Genomic DNA, 17,870 nt, shown 5'->3' on the forward strand with positions numbered 1-17,870 from the left:
ATTATGAGGAGTGTCCTCTTGGGAAGTCAAAAGTAGTGTTTGCTGGGCACAGCCCAAGTTTACATTTGGAGATCAGCTAACACCTGTGAATTATTTTACTGCCCCCTTTCACTTTTAAAAATGTCCCAGTTTAGATAATGTTATGTGGCCACTCCATATTTATAAAGCCCAACTAGATTTTCATACATTGGCTAATGGTCTTAAGCAACTAGGTATATACATCATTCTATTAATGCTTGATATTGAGACTGGATTTGGTAGTCAAGAATTGCTATGAAGGAAGTTGAGACATTTCCTTAATGTGGGAACCACTCCCACGCCACGGTTTGGTCCAGCACACATACAAAAAAAATTTTTTTAATTTAAAAATTGCCCTATTTGTGGCAACACATCTGTTTAGATATTTACAATACTGAGGGGCAAGTTAAACACACCTTTAAACTATATTAAGATAAGAGACTTTCATTTCTAAGATGTCTATGGGAAATTTAAAGAAACCTAGTTGATTTCTATAGGGAGGAAACTTCCAAAGCACTTAGATGGTAAAGATTAAGGGCAGCAGAAATATAAACTGTTAATGAGACCATGTAAGAAATTTTGCTTGGCCAACCCGGGCAATGTAGTGAAACTGTCTCTACAAAGGGTTTTTTGTTGTTGTTGTTGGTTTTTTTTCTGAGATGAAGTCTCGCTCTTGTCCCTCAGGCTAGAGTGTGATGGCGCAATCTCAGCTTACTGCAACCTCTGCCTCCTGGGTTCAAGCGATTCTCCTGCCTCAGCCCCCTGAGTAGCTGGGATTACAGGCGCCTGCCACCACGCCCGGCTAATTTTTGTATTTTTAGTTGAGAAGGGGCTTCACCATGTTGGCCAGGCTGGTCTAGAACTCCTGACCTCAGGTGATCCACCCGCCTCGGCCTCCCAAAGTGCTGGGATTACAGGCGTGAGCCACCGTGCCCAGCCAACAAGGTATTTTAAAAACTAGCCGGGCATGGTGGCGGGTGCCTGTGGGAGGCTGAGGTGGGAGGATCGCCTGAGCCCTGGCAATGCTGCAGTGAGCTGAGATGGCACCATTGCACTCCAGCCTGGGCGACAAGGGCAAAACTCCGTCTCATAAATAAATTAATAAGTAAATAAGAAACCCAAAATGCGAATCTCTTATTCTGCCACTTTGGATTTACCTACCTGTATCAGTATTCAGCAAAACTCCGTCTCATAAATGAATAAATAAGGAACCCAAAGTGCAAATCTCTATTCTGCCACTTTGGATTTACCTGTATCAGTATTCCGTGCTCCTGCACCAAAATGTCGCTGCTCCTCCCAAGCAAGTAAACTGAAAATCTTAGTTCTAATTTCCTAAGGACTACAATGTTAGGACTACATGTTAATATCAGAACATGAATGAATAAACAATAGAACATAACTAGTTATATTCATAGCCTTGATTTTGTTTGCATAAGTTCCTAATGCTATTTGTAAACAAATCCCAGACATCAAGAAATGGATTTGGTTAATAGGAATTTCTTCAGATTTTGGGAAAATCTGAAGAAAAATATCTTCTGGATCTTCCTATCAACACATCCTTTATTGTGTCCCCCCCTCTCTCTTGCTTGTGATAGCTGTGGTGGGCTAAATATATTCCAGCACTAACACCCTATCCTAGCCTTCATGTCAAGTGTTCATGATTCTTAAATTTTACTCTTCTAGTGCATACAACAGTTACTGGAAAATGCAGATTTAAATTATTTGAAACAATGACTAAACTCTGCTCCTGTGCTCCAAGGGGCTTTTAAGTTACCTTATATTGAGTTAATAAAAATGGAAATAGTTTTCAATTGGTGCAGTTTCTAAACTTCTCAGCAAAAATCACTAATCTAGGCTAACGGGAAGAGAAAAGCAGCAGCAGGGTTTAGTTAGAACTGAACTTTAAGATATGCTGAAGGAAAAAAAAGTTCTAAAAGTGTTAACAAGGGGAGGTCCATGAAGACCTTAATAGCTAAAAACAGTTGTAATTTAATGTATAGAAATAAATACTCTAAACCATTTTAGAGTCCTTCTCATTCTCAGGACTACCTCACTGTGTTTATACAGTTAATATGCACTAGCTAAGACTAAAGTATTTGTCCAATTCTTATTTAAATTTCCCCCTAGACTGGTAGGGTCTTAAAGTAATGATGTTTTAACCACAGTCGGTTTATTACAGGTGACCTAACGGTGCCTGTTGTGCCTTATAAAGGCCAAGACTTTCAATTATCCCTAATAAGTATACAATAGGAGACCCTTTGTTTCCAAGTGCTTTTAAATTCTTGACGCTGATGAGACATTTGCATCGTGACCAGCCACCGGCAAAATCTTTTAAGCCACACTTTTTCTGCTTTTCTTGGGCACTCTTTTTTTTTTTTAATTGAGACGGAGTCTCACTCTCTTGCCCAGGCTGGAGTGCACTGGTGGAATCTCAGCTTACTGCACCCTCCACCTCCTGGTTCATGCGGTTCTCCCACCTCAGCCTCCTGAGTAGCTGGCACTACAGGCGTGCGCCATCACGCCTAGCTATTTTTGTATTTTTAGCGGTATTGGTTGCGCCATGTTGGCCAGGCTGGTCTCCAACACCTGACCTAAAGTGTCCCGCCCGACTGGGCCTCCCAAAGTGCTGGGATTACAGGCGTGAGTGCTTGGCCTCGGGCACTGTTTATTGAGCAACTACAGGTTGGAGAAACTAGTAGGGCTTCCAGTTTTTTGGTAAACCTATTGTTTAAAAGTCTGCCTGGTCATCAGATTCCAGACGTCTTGTTTCTGCCTCAGATGATAAAACTAAAATTATGGGATGTGAGATCTGGAAAATGTTTGAAAACACTGAAGGGGCACAGTAATTATGTCTTTCATTGTAACTTCAATAGCATGTATATTTTACACACTTTCATGACCATTAATCATCTCCTAAAACTGGGGGAAGCTCTCTAAAGCCTCCTTAAGAGTAACCTTATCCATCTGTTACCCTATTCTACCAACCTCTTTGTCCTTTTCTGTTTCAAGCAACTTTGAGATCCCGACTTCTCTATGGAAGCTTAAGCCGTAGATGCTAAAACAAACGTTTGCTCGTTACTCCCAGCAGAGCACCGGCTTTTAAAGGACCCCAACAGACACGTTTCTTAACCTTTACGAAACTTTTACAGGGGAAACTTAAACCAGGAATTTTACAATATGGCATAAATTCTGTCACCCGCCCCCTGTGACCCCGTCGCCACACATGCCACCAGGCTCCACACTACAACAAACAGGAGGGAGCGGAACCCATGCAAAGCAGGAGCTTCCCCCGTTTCCGGCGTCTGGGTGGATCTACGTTAGCTGCCGTTTAGGCAGCTTACGCGTCAAGTGTGGGCCTAAACCTGCAGCTAAGGTAGGCATCAGCAAATGTAGTCCTTCTCTGTGACAATTTCCAAAAAGAAATGGTTTTTGAAATAACGATCCACTGCTTCCCACACTATCCAATCAGGTCTGGGACAGACCCTGTCCAGCTAATGCACTCAACACAAAAAGGCAGTCGCTTTCACATTTGAAGGGCGGGGCGAAAAAGTCCGGAAATGAACATTGGCGACTTTTTTGCGCAGGCGCAGACGGCCGTCTCCCATTGGTCATCTCGGCGCGGTAGTGTAGGAGGGACTTCCTTTGCACATGCGCCAGGCTGCTTTTCCGGTTTTGTTGGCGATTGAAGCGGCAGTGCACATCTGCTGGTACGTGCAAAAGTAGCCTACAGGCCAGTGTCCAGTTTCGGTGGCTTCGTAGGCTTTTAGCTTCTGAAATCCGCTAAAAGCGGCGGTTCATTCATCTTCAAGTACCTAGCCTGACTGGTAGGGCTTGCTCAGCATTCTGAAACATTTCGACCTGGGGAGGGGGGCGGCGGTGAAAGAATACTTTCTGTAGAGAGTGCCCCTTGCGTCGTCCCTGCTTTGAAGGCTTTACATATTAACGGAATGCCGAACATTTGTGTCCTACTTGCTGACGGCGCGCAGGATCCTTCTAACAGTATTTCTCAAGTACTTAACAAAAAGATGAAAACCTGAAGTCCAAGCCGTACTGCTGATTCCGTCTATTTCACAGTTTAAAGACTGTCCAGAAACTTTAAGCTTTCAAAACTGTACATTTTAAAATCCAGTGCGTTTATCTTCATTTTGCTGGGCAGAAAGCCAAAGTACTGGACTGCCTGGTTCAGGGCTGAACGCCTAGTACACCTGCTAACTTGGAGCTTCAGAACTATGGCAACCAAGGAGTCAGGAGACGCCAAAGCACAGTTGGCCCTCTCCTCATCGGCCAATCAGAGCAAGGAAGTGCCTGAAAACCCAAACTATGCTCTCAAATGTACTCTCGTGGGACACACGGAAGCAGTGTCATCAGTTAAGTTTAGTCCTAATGGCGAATGGCTAGCAAGTTCTTCTGCTGATAGGCTAATCATAATTTGGGGAGCATATGATGGAAAATACGAGAGAACACTCTATGGTCATAATTTGGAAATATCGGATGTTGCTTGGTCATCAGATTCCAGTCGTCTTGTTTCTGCCTCAGATGATAAAACTCTAAAATTATGGGATATGAGATCTGGAAAATGTTTGAAAACACTGAAGGGGCACAGTAATTATGTCTTTTGTTGTAACTTCAATCCGCCATCCAACCTTATAATCTCGGGATCTTTTGATGAGACTGTGAAAATATGGGAGGTGAAAACAGGAAAGTGTCTCAAGACTTTGTCTGCTCATTCTGACCCAGTTTCTGCTGTTCATTTTAATTGTAGTGGGTCCTTGATAGTGTCAGGCAGCTATGATGGTCTCTGTAGAATCTGGGATGCTGCATCAGGTCAGTGTTTAAAAACGCTCGTTGATGATGATAACCCTCCTGTCTCTTTTGTAAAATTTTCTCCAAATGGTAAATACATTCTCACTGCAACTTTGGACAACACTCTTAAACTATGGGATTACAGCAGAGGCAGGTGCCTGAAAACATACACTGGTCATAAGAATGAGAAATATTGCATATTTGCCAATTTTTCAGTTACTGGTGGAAAGTGGATTGTGTCTGGTTCCGAGGATAACCTCGTTTACATTTGGAACCTTCAGACTAAAGAGATTGTACAGAAATTACAAGGCCATACAGATGTCGTGATCTCAGCAGCTTGTCATCCTACAGAAAACCTCATCGCATCAGCAGCATTAGAAAATGACAAAACAATTAAACTATGGATGAGTAACCACTAATCCCTTTGGAAATCAAATAGTAGAGCCAAGTTGGCCAAAAAACTTAGATATTTAAAAAGATGGTTTAATTTTGGCAGTTTGGTATTTTTAAAATTGTCTATTGTTAAATTTTGAGATTCAAACACTACATTTACAAAATGAGATAGGTGAAAAAGCACATCTAGAATTCAGAGCTTCTGACTACCAATCTTTTTTGAGAAACTTTTTATAATTTTTATAGATTTATATCTATGTCACTTTTATTACAGGGATATATTGCATAGTGGTGAAATCTGGGCTTAGTATACCCTCACCCAAATAGTATACATTGTACCTAGTAAATACTTTCCCATCTCTCACCCCACTCCCACGTTGAAGGCTCTAGTGTCTATGATTCTGCTCTCCATGTCCAGGTGTACACATTGTTTTATCTCCCACTTATGAGAACATGTGGTTTTTGACTTTCTGTATCATTACTTCACTTAATGGCCTCCAGGTCCATCCATGTTGTTGCAAAAGACAAGATTGCATTCTTTTTTTATGGCTGAGTAGTATTCCGTGGTGTGTATTGTGTGTGTATGCATATATGTGTATGTATATAAGTATATATGCCACATTTCTTTATGCAGTCATCTGGATATGTATATAAGTATATACACCACATTTTCTTTACCAGTCATCTCTTGATGGACCCTTAGGTTGGTTCCATAACTTTGCTATTACGAATAGTGCTGCGATAAACAGCACTATTATGAATAGTGCTGCGATAAACAGTGCAGGTGATTTTAAAATATAAATTTCCTTTGGGTAGATACCTACTAGTGGGATTGCTGGATCGAATGGTAGTTTTTAGTTGAAAAATCTCCATACTGTTTTCCATAGAGGTTGTACAAATGTACATTCCTCTCAACAGTGTATAAGCTGTGCCTTTACTCTGCATCTTTGCCATGACTCTTTTTGAGACAGTCTCTGTTGCCCAGGCTGGAGTGCAGTGGCACAATCTTGGCTCACTGCAACCTCTGCCTCCCGGGATCAAGCAATTCTCATGTCTCAACATCCCAGGCAGCTAGGATTACAGGCGTGCCACCATGCCTGGCTAATGTTTGTATTTTTAGTAGAGACAGGGTTTCACCATGTTCGAGGCTGGTCTTGAACTCCTGGCCTCAAGTGATCCACCTGCCTCGGCCTTCCAAAGTGCTGGGATTACAGGCATGAGCCACTGTACCCAGCCATTTTTTGACTTTTTAATAATAGCCATTCTAACTGGTTTAAGTGAGTATCTTATTGTGGTTATATTTTGTATTCCTCTGATGATTAGTGATGTTGAGCATTTTTTTGTGTTTGTTGGCCACTTGTATTTCTTTGAAAACTGACTTCTAATCTTGAGACCTATTATTAATTTCATTTGTCGATCACTGGACAATTTTCCATTCCTCTCAGTGACTATCCTAGAGGATCAGTGTATTTGAGACATATTTAGAAGTAAAGTTGACAGGACAGGATGATTGATTAAAAGAGGGGAGCAAGGGAATTTGGAATAATTCCAGGGTTTCTGGTTTGGGAGATAAGATGAACAAGTGCATAAGCCTGGGATGGTGGTGGAGGACTGGAGAGACATGCCAGATGCTACCTACACACTTTTGGTAATATTCTGTGTGATGGGATATGAAATGGTCCATAGAATAAAAACCGGAAAAATACGCCAAGGTTAGGTTCATTCTAAGAGTCTAAAAATTTTAAAAACCAAAACAACATTATAAATGGTGTTTCTCAAGGACCTTTCACTACCTTTTTAGATTGTGCTTGTGATTTTCAGGCAAGCTAAATGTCTGATGAAGACTGCTCTTCTTTGTTCTGTGTCTGACCTACTAATTCCTGCCCATGCTTCAAACTCAGTTCAGAAATCACTGAAGGAACCATCCACTGCCGGCCTGCCTGCAACCACAGCTGACAGCTGAGTTAGGTTTTCCTGTTCCTATTATTTACCAGTTTGTACTGAAATGCTTTCATGGGCTGTGTTTCCAGATTATGAGTTCTGTGGAATCAGGAAGTATGTCTCTGTATTCTTGTATTCTTTGGCTTTTTTGTGTAGTAAAGGGACTCAAGTAATGTTTGACAGTGAAGGATACAATTTCATTCCTTGCCTGCTTTGATAAATTTTAGTAATAAATTCCCAAAACTATCATGTTGATTAAAAATAAAAAGTAACCATAACCTCACACATTAACTTTATTCAAACAGCACTTACAGGAAATGTAAAGTAGAAAAAGATTTCTGCCCACTTTACCTATGGAGACATGATAAACACGCAAAAAAAACTAGAAATTAAGCAAAAAGTAGCACAATAATTTAACTGAAAGCAACAAGGGCAAAACTGTCTTCTTTTGTAGTTTATGGTACCTTAGAGTAGTGCTCATTAAATTTCGTTTGCTTGATAAATTCTGAGGAATATGAGATATCAGAGTTACTAGTAGGGTATGAGTGCTATAAGGGTATTGGGAGAAGTAGGATTAGTTAGGGGCAGGTCTTGAATTCTGGCCAAGAAACTGATATTTAACCCATAAAGAGATAGTCACTATATGTCATATGAATGACACAAATGAGAAATGACTGTTAATTCCTGATGCATAGTAACAGTTGTGAGCTTTAGTTTAATGTAATATTTGTAATAAAAACGTTTGGCCAGGCACCATGGCTCATGCCTGTAATCCCAGCACTTTGGGAGGCCGAGGGAGGCGGATCACCTGAGGTCAGGAGTTTGAGACCAGCCTGGCCAACATGGTGAAACCCCCGTCTTTATGAAAAATACAAAAATTAGCCAGGTGTGGTGGTGCACACCTATAATGCCAGTTACTGAGGAGGCTGAGGCACGAGAATTGCTTGAACCCGGGAGACGGAGGTTGCAGTGAGCTGAGATCATGCCCTGCCCTCTAGCCTGGGCGACAGAGCAAGACTGTCTCTAAAAAAAAAAAGGTTTCATTAAACTTAAGCTCATAAATGTTACTACATTTATAATGTAAATCTCCAAGATACAACACATTTTTGTTGTACTGCTCTATGAAGAGGATTACTTATTTTTAAAAGAAGTTCCGCATTAAAATTTATCCATATTTAAAACATTGGTGTAGGTGTCCCAAAAGAAGAAAAACTAATCTTCTAAAATGTACAAGAAACTATGCTTTTTGAAAATAAATTTGCAAGTGGTAACTTGATACCTACAAAGAAGCTAAGGCCAAATTAAAATAAAGTATATAGACAGACATCATAAACATCCTCAGATAGATTAGCAAGCTGTAAGTAGTATGTTACATTTTACTGGGTATTTTATTTGGGAAGAAAGTGCCCAAACAGCTGCATGTATTTTTAATCTCTCTTATAACTCTCTGAGAACCAGCATGTTGGCATGGCTGTATATAGTAGTCACCCCTTACCCTCTGGGGATATATTCCAAGACCCCCCAGTAGATGCCTGAAACTGTGGATAGTAACCAACCCTGCATATACTATGTTTTTCGTATACATACACACCTATGATACCGTTTATTTTATAAATTAGGCACAGCACAATGCACTTTGAGGCAATTATTAAATAAGAGTTACCCAAACACTAGCACTGATTCCACGACAGCTGATCTGGTAACAGAGACGGCTAGCACATACGGTGTGAATACACCAGACAGAGGGATGATTCACATCCCAGGTAGATGGAACAGACTGGCAAGAGATTTCATCATGCTACACTGAATGGTATGTAATCTATAACTTATGCATTGTTATAGGAATTTTCTATTTAATATTTTCAGACCTCAGGTAACTGAAACCACAGAAAGCAAAGCCGTGGATACGAGGCGACTACTATGACTTGTCATCCATGAATAATTAAAAAGCATGTGAGAATCAATGTTTAAAATAGAAACCTGTATTCATATCTAAATATGAGACAACTCGATATCCCAAAGTCAAACTGTAAATGAGATATATATGAGGTGCAAATACTTCTCTTTTAACAGTAATAATCCATGAGATTTTTGTAAATGAGAAATTTAGTTTCTCAGGTGGTAGGAAAACCGCCAGTTGAGAATTCTAAGGCATGAAGCTAAGAGGTGACTTGTGTTGACCCCAAGCAACTCCATGATGCTGGGATTTCTAAGTCCTTAGAAATTCCTGGCTGGACCTTGTCAGAATGTTTAAAAAACTGTTCTCTTAAAAGCCTCCATCTGCCAGCATGTTCAAAGATTATAGAATGTGGTCTGGCTGCTCCTCAGGGCTCGCTCTATTAGGGGGCAGCCTCCCCACCAGTACACCAGGGCATTTGAGAAGGCTGGCCCTCCAAGCTGCACCTAGGCCATATACTCAACTGGCCTTATCTCTTCAAAATGAGTTTGCCTGTGGAGAGGTTACTTTGATAATGGGAAGAGAAGTAAGATATGGTACCCGCTTCTCTAAAGAGTTGGTATTCAAGTCGAAATAAATTGTTTCATTTTTCTCCAAAAGGCTGAGAGGTTACACTTTACTTGGATCAAAACAATAAAACACAGTCATTATTTAAGAAAATTTATTTCTACTTCTACAGCAGAAATACGGAAATGGTACAGGTTTGGGCAAATCATACTTTATGAAATGGATCCTCATACCACATCCTTTTTAATACAGGCACGTTGTAACATAATTCCTGGATTTTCAAAATCCAGCCAACACGGATACCTCTGCTACTCTGTTTTGGCCTTCATAGCTGCTTCCTCTCTCAGACGAGCTTTCTTTTCTAAGTTCAAGCTTGTTAAAGACTCGTGTCTTTGGGCAGCCTAAAGCAAAACAGATTTGAACAGGTGATTTGTATGCTGGTCAGGGGAGGGTGTCTTTACCTTGCACTGATGACAGCAGGTTAACAGAAGCATGGAGGCATGGAGTCCTCTGCTGCTTGGACACTGAGCACGGCAGTCTCCTCCATGTGCTTCAACTTCCTCGTATGCTTCCGAGAACAGCAGCTCATCCATTCAAACATAAGTAAGAAGTGCCACACCTCCCCTTTTTCTTCCCTTCTGGCCCCTTTCTTTCAGTCTTTATCCTCTCCTTTTCTCTTATACTTTCTTCTCATTCCACCCCACTTCTCTTTTATACTAAATACCTTCTCATTGCCATTTCTATCCTGTTTTTCTTCTTTCACTTTTCTTTGTTGCTACCATTTCTCCTTCCCCAACTTATCTGCATACTCAGATCCTTCTAGTTCCTCACTTCTCTTTTACCAAAAACATTCAGCTTTGGGAATCCCAGACTTTAACCAAATACTACCATTGATGATTTCCACGAGTATCTGTACTACAATTCCATCCTTTGAGTGGGGGAGGCAACCGTCCTCTTCCCTTGTTTCCCTCCATGTAAACAGTCAGATTTCTATGAAGCTTACATACTGGCCAGTTTCAAAACTTTTATACCAAATAAGTGAAACTAGCACCCTAAGCTGATATTTCCTTCTATCTGTGTAATTTCATATGTAAAAGAATTGGGTATGTGGGTGGCGGGGGGGAGAAAGGGAAGTTGATGGTGAGAGCAAAATACACAATGCTAATTTTTCTCTTCCAAATCACATTAAGTTCAAAAGTTCTCCATTCCAGTAGCATTTATGGAAATGGAAATTCCATAAAACTAAAATGTTACAATTTTATGGTAAAGAACAGGAGAAGAACTCTCTAAAATACACAGCATATACCCCTGGATGATGCTAGAAGAGATTCCACATGAATAATTTGCTTCTGGAGTATTTAAACTCAGATAGTACAATCGAGTATACAAAAGCAATGCAAATTTCTCAGAATCCTACAAGCTCACAGTCCTGTCCACATGTTTCTGCTGGTTTTAATCTGAGAACTATGCATGAGAGGTCAAAGAGGGAGACAAGAAAAAAAAATGAAGTGGGGTGGGAACAGAGTTTTCAAGAGAACTTCACCCAGTTCAGCACATTTGCCCCTTCGTACTCCCATGAGGTCAGCCTAAAATGGTCAGTATTTCCATTTAACTGCAAGACTGAAGACAGCCAAAAGTACATTTCCTTTTACTCTGGAATTACTGAGGATAAGAAAGTCAGTTAAGAGTGGGTGTGTAGAAGGACCTTTTTAGTATCTTAAAGTAGTTGTAAGACATCACTTTCCACATGGAAACTGATATATAGAATTATACATGGTATTAAAAGAAGAATTTGACCAAAGCTGCTGAATATAAAAACAACTATAGCTTTATAGCAAGATAGTATAGTATGAGGTTTGGTAACCTGCAAACTTGGGTCTAAATTTTTATCTTGCCACTTGTTAGCTGTGTGAGTTTGGGAAAACTATTTACCTCTTAGGGTTATGGGGGTGATTAAGTGAGCTTAACAGTGCCTGTTACATAATAAGCACTCAATAAATGGGAGCAATTTTCCTATTACCTGAATTGGGTCTAGGTTCACATTGTGGCTCGTCATTAAGGAGATATGTGGCCTTGGGCGAATTACTAACGCTTTCTAAGCTATAGTTTTCCTCATCTATAAATCAGGTCCTAATAATACTTATCTTATAGTGTTTTTGTGAGGTTCAGATGAGATACCAGCCAGAAAAGTACCTGGAATGCAGTGAGTGTTCAATTAGTGATAGCTATTAATTATAATCTGTGCTAAAGATTTCTGGACTTGTATTCCTATGTACTACTTAGGAGCTGTGGTCCTTAGACACATGGCCCTGTCTGGCTGAGCTTCAAATAAAGAACCCCGCTAAGAAGCTCACCATGCTGAAGGCAGTTATGGTGAGGGTAAATACACTTGGGTACCAAGAGCACTCTGGAAATACGCAATGGGTTATTAAATATGCCAGTGTCCTATTTCTTAATTTACATTATGACATCTGCCATCAGCAACACTTTTTAAATTTACATTACACAAAATGAATTTAGTTCTTCTTCACCACGCCAAAGTTAGGATTTGCTATCTATCCCCAAGGATGATATTCCAGGCTTGTTCCCAATATGTCTTATTTTTTTGCTTATCTTTTCTCATGTAATGTAGAAAGTAGCCTCCTCTTCTCAGAGGGTAAATACAAGGGTCAATCCCTGATTTATTCTAGGTTCTTGGTGGAGAACATACACACTGGATAGAGAAGAAACCCCTTCTCACCTTCTTGCCCTCAATAACCATGCAGATGCATCCTACCACCGTCAGGGCAATCATTAGATAGCTGATCTTCACTCGCATCTTGTTCTTTGCAGTATCAAGCATCTCCAACCTAGTAATACAATGAGATCATGAGAGAAAGTTATTAACTTTTCCCTTTCTGAAGTTGCGCAGGATAAAAGGCTGTGTATAAATTCAAAATGTAGTAGTGTCTATAAATATAAATAGGGAGACCTAGAGATCTCTTCAAAAAGGGCCTAGAGATCTCATAGGACTTTGGGGAGGATGAGGCATTTTTCGTAACTCATTTATATATAAAATACAAGATAGCACACAATTAAGTACAAAAGAAGAAAACAAAAAGAGAACAACAAAGCCAAAAAAAAAAAAAAAAGGGCAAGGCATATTAATCTACACTTGCTATGGTGGACCCCAATTTTGGCTCTCAGGTTTCCAAGCAGCCTATAAATGCTAGAAGTGAAACAGTCATTTCTCCCTGAGGTTCTTAAGAAGACATTATGTGATCTAGTCATCGTCTGAAAACATCTTGACAACAGATACTACAATAAACTTCATATGTTTCAACACAAAGCACAATTCAGAAAGATCAAACATTGGAGAAAGTTAACCAATGTGCTCCATATACCCAGCTTTTTGCTCTCTGTCTTGAACCCAGAATAGATTTGAGAATATCTAAAATAGTAGGAAGATCCTTTAAGCAATGCTCCTTAATATTTATCTTTTTAAACAAATGTTTTGCTAAAATTGAGTGACAGTGAACTTGATATTGTGGTCTTTGGCAAGTGCCAAAGTGCAGCTCTTCTAACCTATCCACTGAATACAGACCCATGTGCCTTAAAAAAAAGTTGACGGTTGGTTCATCATTCTTTTTTATTTTATTTTATTTTTTTTGAGACGGAGTCTGGCTCTGTCGCCCAGGCTGGAGTGCAGTGGCGCGATCTCGGCTCACTGCAAGCTCCGCCTCCCGGGTTCACGCCATTCTCCCACCTCAGCCTCCCGAGTAGCTGGGACTACAGGCGCCCGCCACTACGCCGGGCTAATTTTTTGTATTTTTAGTAGAGACAGGGTTTCACCGTGTTAGCCAGGATGGTCTTGATCTCCTGACCTCATGATCCGCCTGCCTCGGCCTCCCAAAGTGCTGGGATTACAGGCGTTAGCCACCGCACCCGGCCGGTTGGTTCATCATTCTTGTGTGAAAGCTAAGAGGCTTAACATAGAAGAGTCTAAAGAGAAGGCCAATCTACCTTGGTGATTTTGCAAGTAGGCAGTGAGTCATGGTTCTATTTTTAATCTACTTTATTTAAAGAGATGGGGACTTACCATGTTGCCCAGGCTGGACTCAAAATCTTAGACTGAAGCGATCCTCCTGCCTCAGCCTCCTGAGCAGCCGGGGCTATAGGCATGCATTGCCACACCTGGTGGTCACGATTCTGTTACCTCGGTGTCTGGCAGAACCTCAAGGCAGGGGATGTGGAGCCCTTATGGGGCCCAGGATTAACTTATGTCCTTCTCAGTAGATGTGTAAATAGGAAATGATTATCTCTAGATGATGGGATTGAAGTGCTTTCTTTCCCCTGAGATATTTAACATATATTACTTTTAAAATTGGGGAGGGGAGTACTTTAAAAATGCTTGGAAGGAGGCAAAGGGTCTGGGATGTTGCAGGTGGAAGGAGGAAGATGATTAAGCCATGTACAATGTGATGTAGCAGCTGGGACCTGTGAGGCAGCATGTGGACGGGGTTCTCCAGGCACTTAAGCTGGGCCTGCAGGCTGGCAGGAACCCAAGACAACTGCTAAGGATTGTCAAATTGGTCAGTTAGGAGCACCTGAGATTCCACTAACCACAAACTGACTTCCCATGTTGACGGTATTTTATGGGATTTGAAGTGCCATGATCCTCATGAAAAGTAATCCATCCCATAAGGGAGTAATAGGAACGGGCAAGTTAAGCAGTGCCTCTTCAGAACTACCAGCACAAGGATAAATGGCTGCCCAGGCCCAGAAAAGACCCTTCCAGAGTGATTCGTGACGTAGTATTTTGGGCCTGAGGGGATCTTGGAACCAACTATTAGGCAGACTGAGAAAGGTGTTCTATAGCAAAGCCTATACAGCATCTGCTAGGGCCATGGGTGTATACCAGCTTATTTTCTGCTGGTATAGGAAGAATTAGGGCATAGGCAAGAACCTGATGTCACTGTTATTTCCAGTATTCTCTTATTTCCCAGAAGAATACATGACTTGAGCTAAGAAAAACTAGGGCTTTCCTGCTGAAATAATTCTAGTTAAAGTAATGTGCTATCAATTTGACTGGCAGAAGCAGAAAAGCTCTATTAAAGCTGTTGTAAACAGAAAGTAAATACTACATATTTCCCTGGGAAAGAAATCCTGAATGAGCTCAGATCTTTTTCAGTCATGACTTGAAACCAGAGACCAGAAGATCCAGGAATAGTTTCTTGCCAACAGGGAACTTCCAAGAGCTTTGTCCAAAGTCCCTGTCCCTGAATAGGATGATGCCTCACAGGGGAGATGACATCTATTTCTCAGAATCTCTTTTTAGCCAAGATGCCAGCCAGTTAGGGTCTTTAACATGAGGCTAGGGCACTGGTTCTCAACCAGGGGAGATTCCCACCTCGCTGGTGCCCCTTGGACATTTGGCAGTGTCTGGAGACATTTCTGGTTGTCAGCACTGCGGCAATGCTACAGGCATCTAGGGGGCAGAAGCCGGGGATGCTGCCAAACATCTTCCAACAAATAGGACACCCCCCTGCCACAAAGCATTATCAAGCCCCAAATATCAATAGTACTGAGTTGAGAAACTGTGTTGGAGGAACCTGCACTCATCATCTACAAACTCTGAAAAAGTTCCAAGATCCCAGCCAAGATCCCTTCCCTTAGGTTTAAGGAAGTTGGTGACAGGAAGCACTCTTTCCTGAATTCCAGAATATTGCAATTAAATACTTTTATGCCTAAGGTTGAGTACTTAAGTGGATTTGGGGGAATATAGTCATTGTCAATGGTACTTAATTTATATACCTAGATTAAAAACAAACTTTAAAAAAGTCACACTTCTGTAGCCAGGGGATGAAATCAAATAATCAATTGACTTCAGAGTACCTGACAGTTCTTCACTAGTCACTATGTAACGTAACAATGATAATACACAGGTTTTCTAGCATTGTTTATATTCCAAGTACTTACCAAAGATAAAACATTTGGAAAAGTGAAAAATGTTTTCAAATTTGGTTGAAAAGTTTTAAACAGTTGGAACTCAGAGGCATTGCTTTTCCCTTAGATCAGTGAGAAATGAAAGCTGCTTGTAATACTAAATTCAGCACTCACGAGACAGTCTCTGGGATTTCATCTTCCTTTTTGAAGCGACCTGACCATACGAGGATCTTTTTCTGCCATTCCGTAGGTTTGTGTAAAGGCACTCTGTTGTAAGTGCCTATGAGAAAAACCAGACAAGAAATTTTACGTGTTTGAGATTGTAACTCTCAAATTTAACAACAGAAAAATGGTATTAGTGCTTTTTAACTAGTCACTAAACAGAAACACTGAGAAACCTGAAGTTAATTAGAACTTTATTTGAATGGAATTTCTTAGGATGCTTCATTTTCCAAATAAGATTATAAAATCCCAAGGAAACGGTGAGGAGCTTGTCTGACTTCAGTAGACTAAGAAAAAGTTTGTAAGGTACAATCAGATTTTACCAGATCTTGAATGTCAGGCTAAGGGGTTTAGACTTGATTGGGAACTACTGTACATTTTGAAACAAGGAAGAAACTAATGTCTTAGGAAGGCTTATTATCTGTACAATGGATGGAGAGAGAAAAGGGGGACAGGGTAGAGTGGGCAAAAAGTCCAAATGGGAGACTGTAATACAAGGGTGAGGGGATATTCTCTGAACCAGAGTTGTAGCAGTGGAAAGAGAGATGAAGTCAGTCTGAGGATGACTGAAAGAATGTGGAGACTGGTTAAGCCAAAGAGGAAGGAGTCACGAAGAAGCTCAAACTTGGATGACTAAGACAACAGCAGTATTGTAACTAAAAGAAGACGGGAAAAGACCCAGTTGGGCAAGGAAAGAGCATGAATACTACTTAAAGATTTGTTGAGTCTGAAGGGAATATATGCCATCTGAGTCATTTCATTAATAAGTCGGGAATAGAGATAAAAATCAGTGCAAAGGGAGAGCCAGTGAGGGTGATAAGGAGAAGGCCCTGCTTATATTTTTACCTAACGCATAATATCTTAATTTGGTTCATCTTTGGAGTTCTTTAAAACATAATTTCTGGACTACTATTTACTTTGGTGCATCCATTCTCCTACAGAAAGCTCCAGTCCAACCCTACAGGCAAGAAGATGAAAATGACAAATGCTAAAAATGAAGAAACTACTGTACATGTGCCCATGACCAATATTAGTACAACATGGGAGGTCTGCTGTAGGAACATGGGCCTACGTATGAGTAAAACATGAGAAGTGTGATGTAGGAAGATGGGCCTGCATATGAGTAAAACATGGGAGGTATGATGTAGGAACATGGGCCTCCCTCAGGCCTCCCGCGTTGCATGATGTAGGAACATGGGCCTCCCTCAGGCCTCCTGCGTTGCATGATGTAGGAACATGGGCCTCCCTCAGGCCTCCCGCGTTGCATGATGTAGGAACATGGGCCTCCATCAGGCCTCCCATGTTGTGCTCATATTGGTCATGTGCACATGCACAATGTGAACATAATGTGTTCTCTTTACATGGGAGGGTATGATATAGGAACCTCTTCTCTTTTGGGTTCTTTTGATTCCAAGTTTTTCTACTCTTTGGGAGCTACCTACTCCATAAATAGAAAAAAATAAAAACTTACGGGATGGAGCTCTGGGACTTTCCTGTGGTTTCGTGCAAAATCCATTTATTCTCTTCAAATCAGAGCTTCTGGTAAGCCTTAGAGATGAGAAAACATCTCTTTCACATAACCTAAAACAGCTTCCTAAAAAAGAGAGAAAAATGTTTCAAAGAAAGAAAGAAAGAAAATGTGATGTTTTCTCAAAATAAGAAATACCTGCAAGTTACGTTTCATTTATAAAAGTTCATTTAGGAAATGAATTTACTATATGTAAGATACACATACTATATTTAAAGTGCTATGCTTGATGCTGTTTTAAACTATAAATGTTTTATTGATTAGGAAATTAGGAATTTACAACATAAAAATGTTATCAGCTGTAAATTTTAAATAAGTACTTCCCACATGCGTCTTATCATAACAATGGCTCTGGTGGCAATATTATGTATTATGGCATCAGGGCTGTTTAGGTAAAGATTAGTAACCTCCCAAAAGTGATAAACTAGGTCACCAAGTTGCCAATACGATGCTGATAAACTGGTTAGGGGGCTGTAGTGGTCAGCAAGTGACTCTAGAAAGCCTTGCTCCTCGCCTCTGCCCGGCCGCCCCATCAGGGAAGTGAGGAGCGCCTCTGCCCGGCCGCCCCGTCTGGGA

At 40.8% G+C, this 17,870-nt stretch overlaps 2 protein-coding genes across 2 annotated transcripts in view; one reads left to right on the top strand and one right to left on the bottom strand.

Moving 5' to 3' along the window:
- The first annotated feature begins 3,699 nt into the window (after window positions 1-3,699).
- On the top strand, window positions 3,700-7,350 carry WDR5B (WD repeat domain 5B). The gene is given in 2 exon segments (NM_001133741.1): window positions 3,700-5,942; window positions 5,973-7,350. A coding segment is annotated over 1 exon segment (993 nt). The 5' UTR covers window positions 3,700-4,247; the 3' UTR covers window positions 5,241-5,942; window positions 5,973-7,350.
- Window positions 7,351-7,430: 80 nt separating this feature from the next.
- FAM162A (family with sequence similarity 162 member A) overlaps window positions 7,431-17,870 on the bottom strand; it is a gene marked incomplete at its 5' end in the record, with an annotated part of 29,387 nt that continues 18,947 nt past the window's right edge. Inside the window, 4 exon segments of the mRNA NM_001133393.1 lie at window positions 7,431-10,020; window positions 12,360-12,468; window positions 15,719-15,824; window positions 17,238-17,360. Coding sequence (NP_001126865.1) covers window positions 9,928-10,020; window positions 12,360-12,468; window positions 15,719-15,824; window positions 17,238-17,360 — 431 coding nt within the window. The 3' untranslated portion in view covers window positions 7,431-9,927.

Source organism: Pongo abelii, chromosome 2, assembly GCF_028885655.2.
Source record: "Pongo abelii isolate AG06213 chromosome 2, NHGRI_mPonAbe1-v2.0_pri, whole genome shotgun sequence".
In the NCBI taxonomy this organism is placed as follows: Eukaryota; Metazoa; Chordata; class Mammalia; order Primates; family Hominidae; genus Pongo; species Pongo abelii.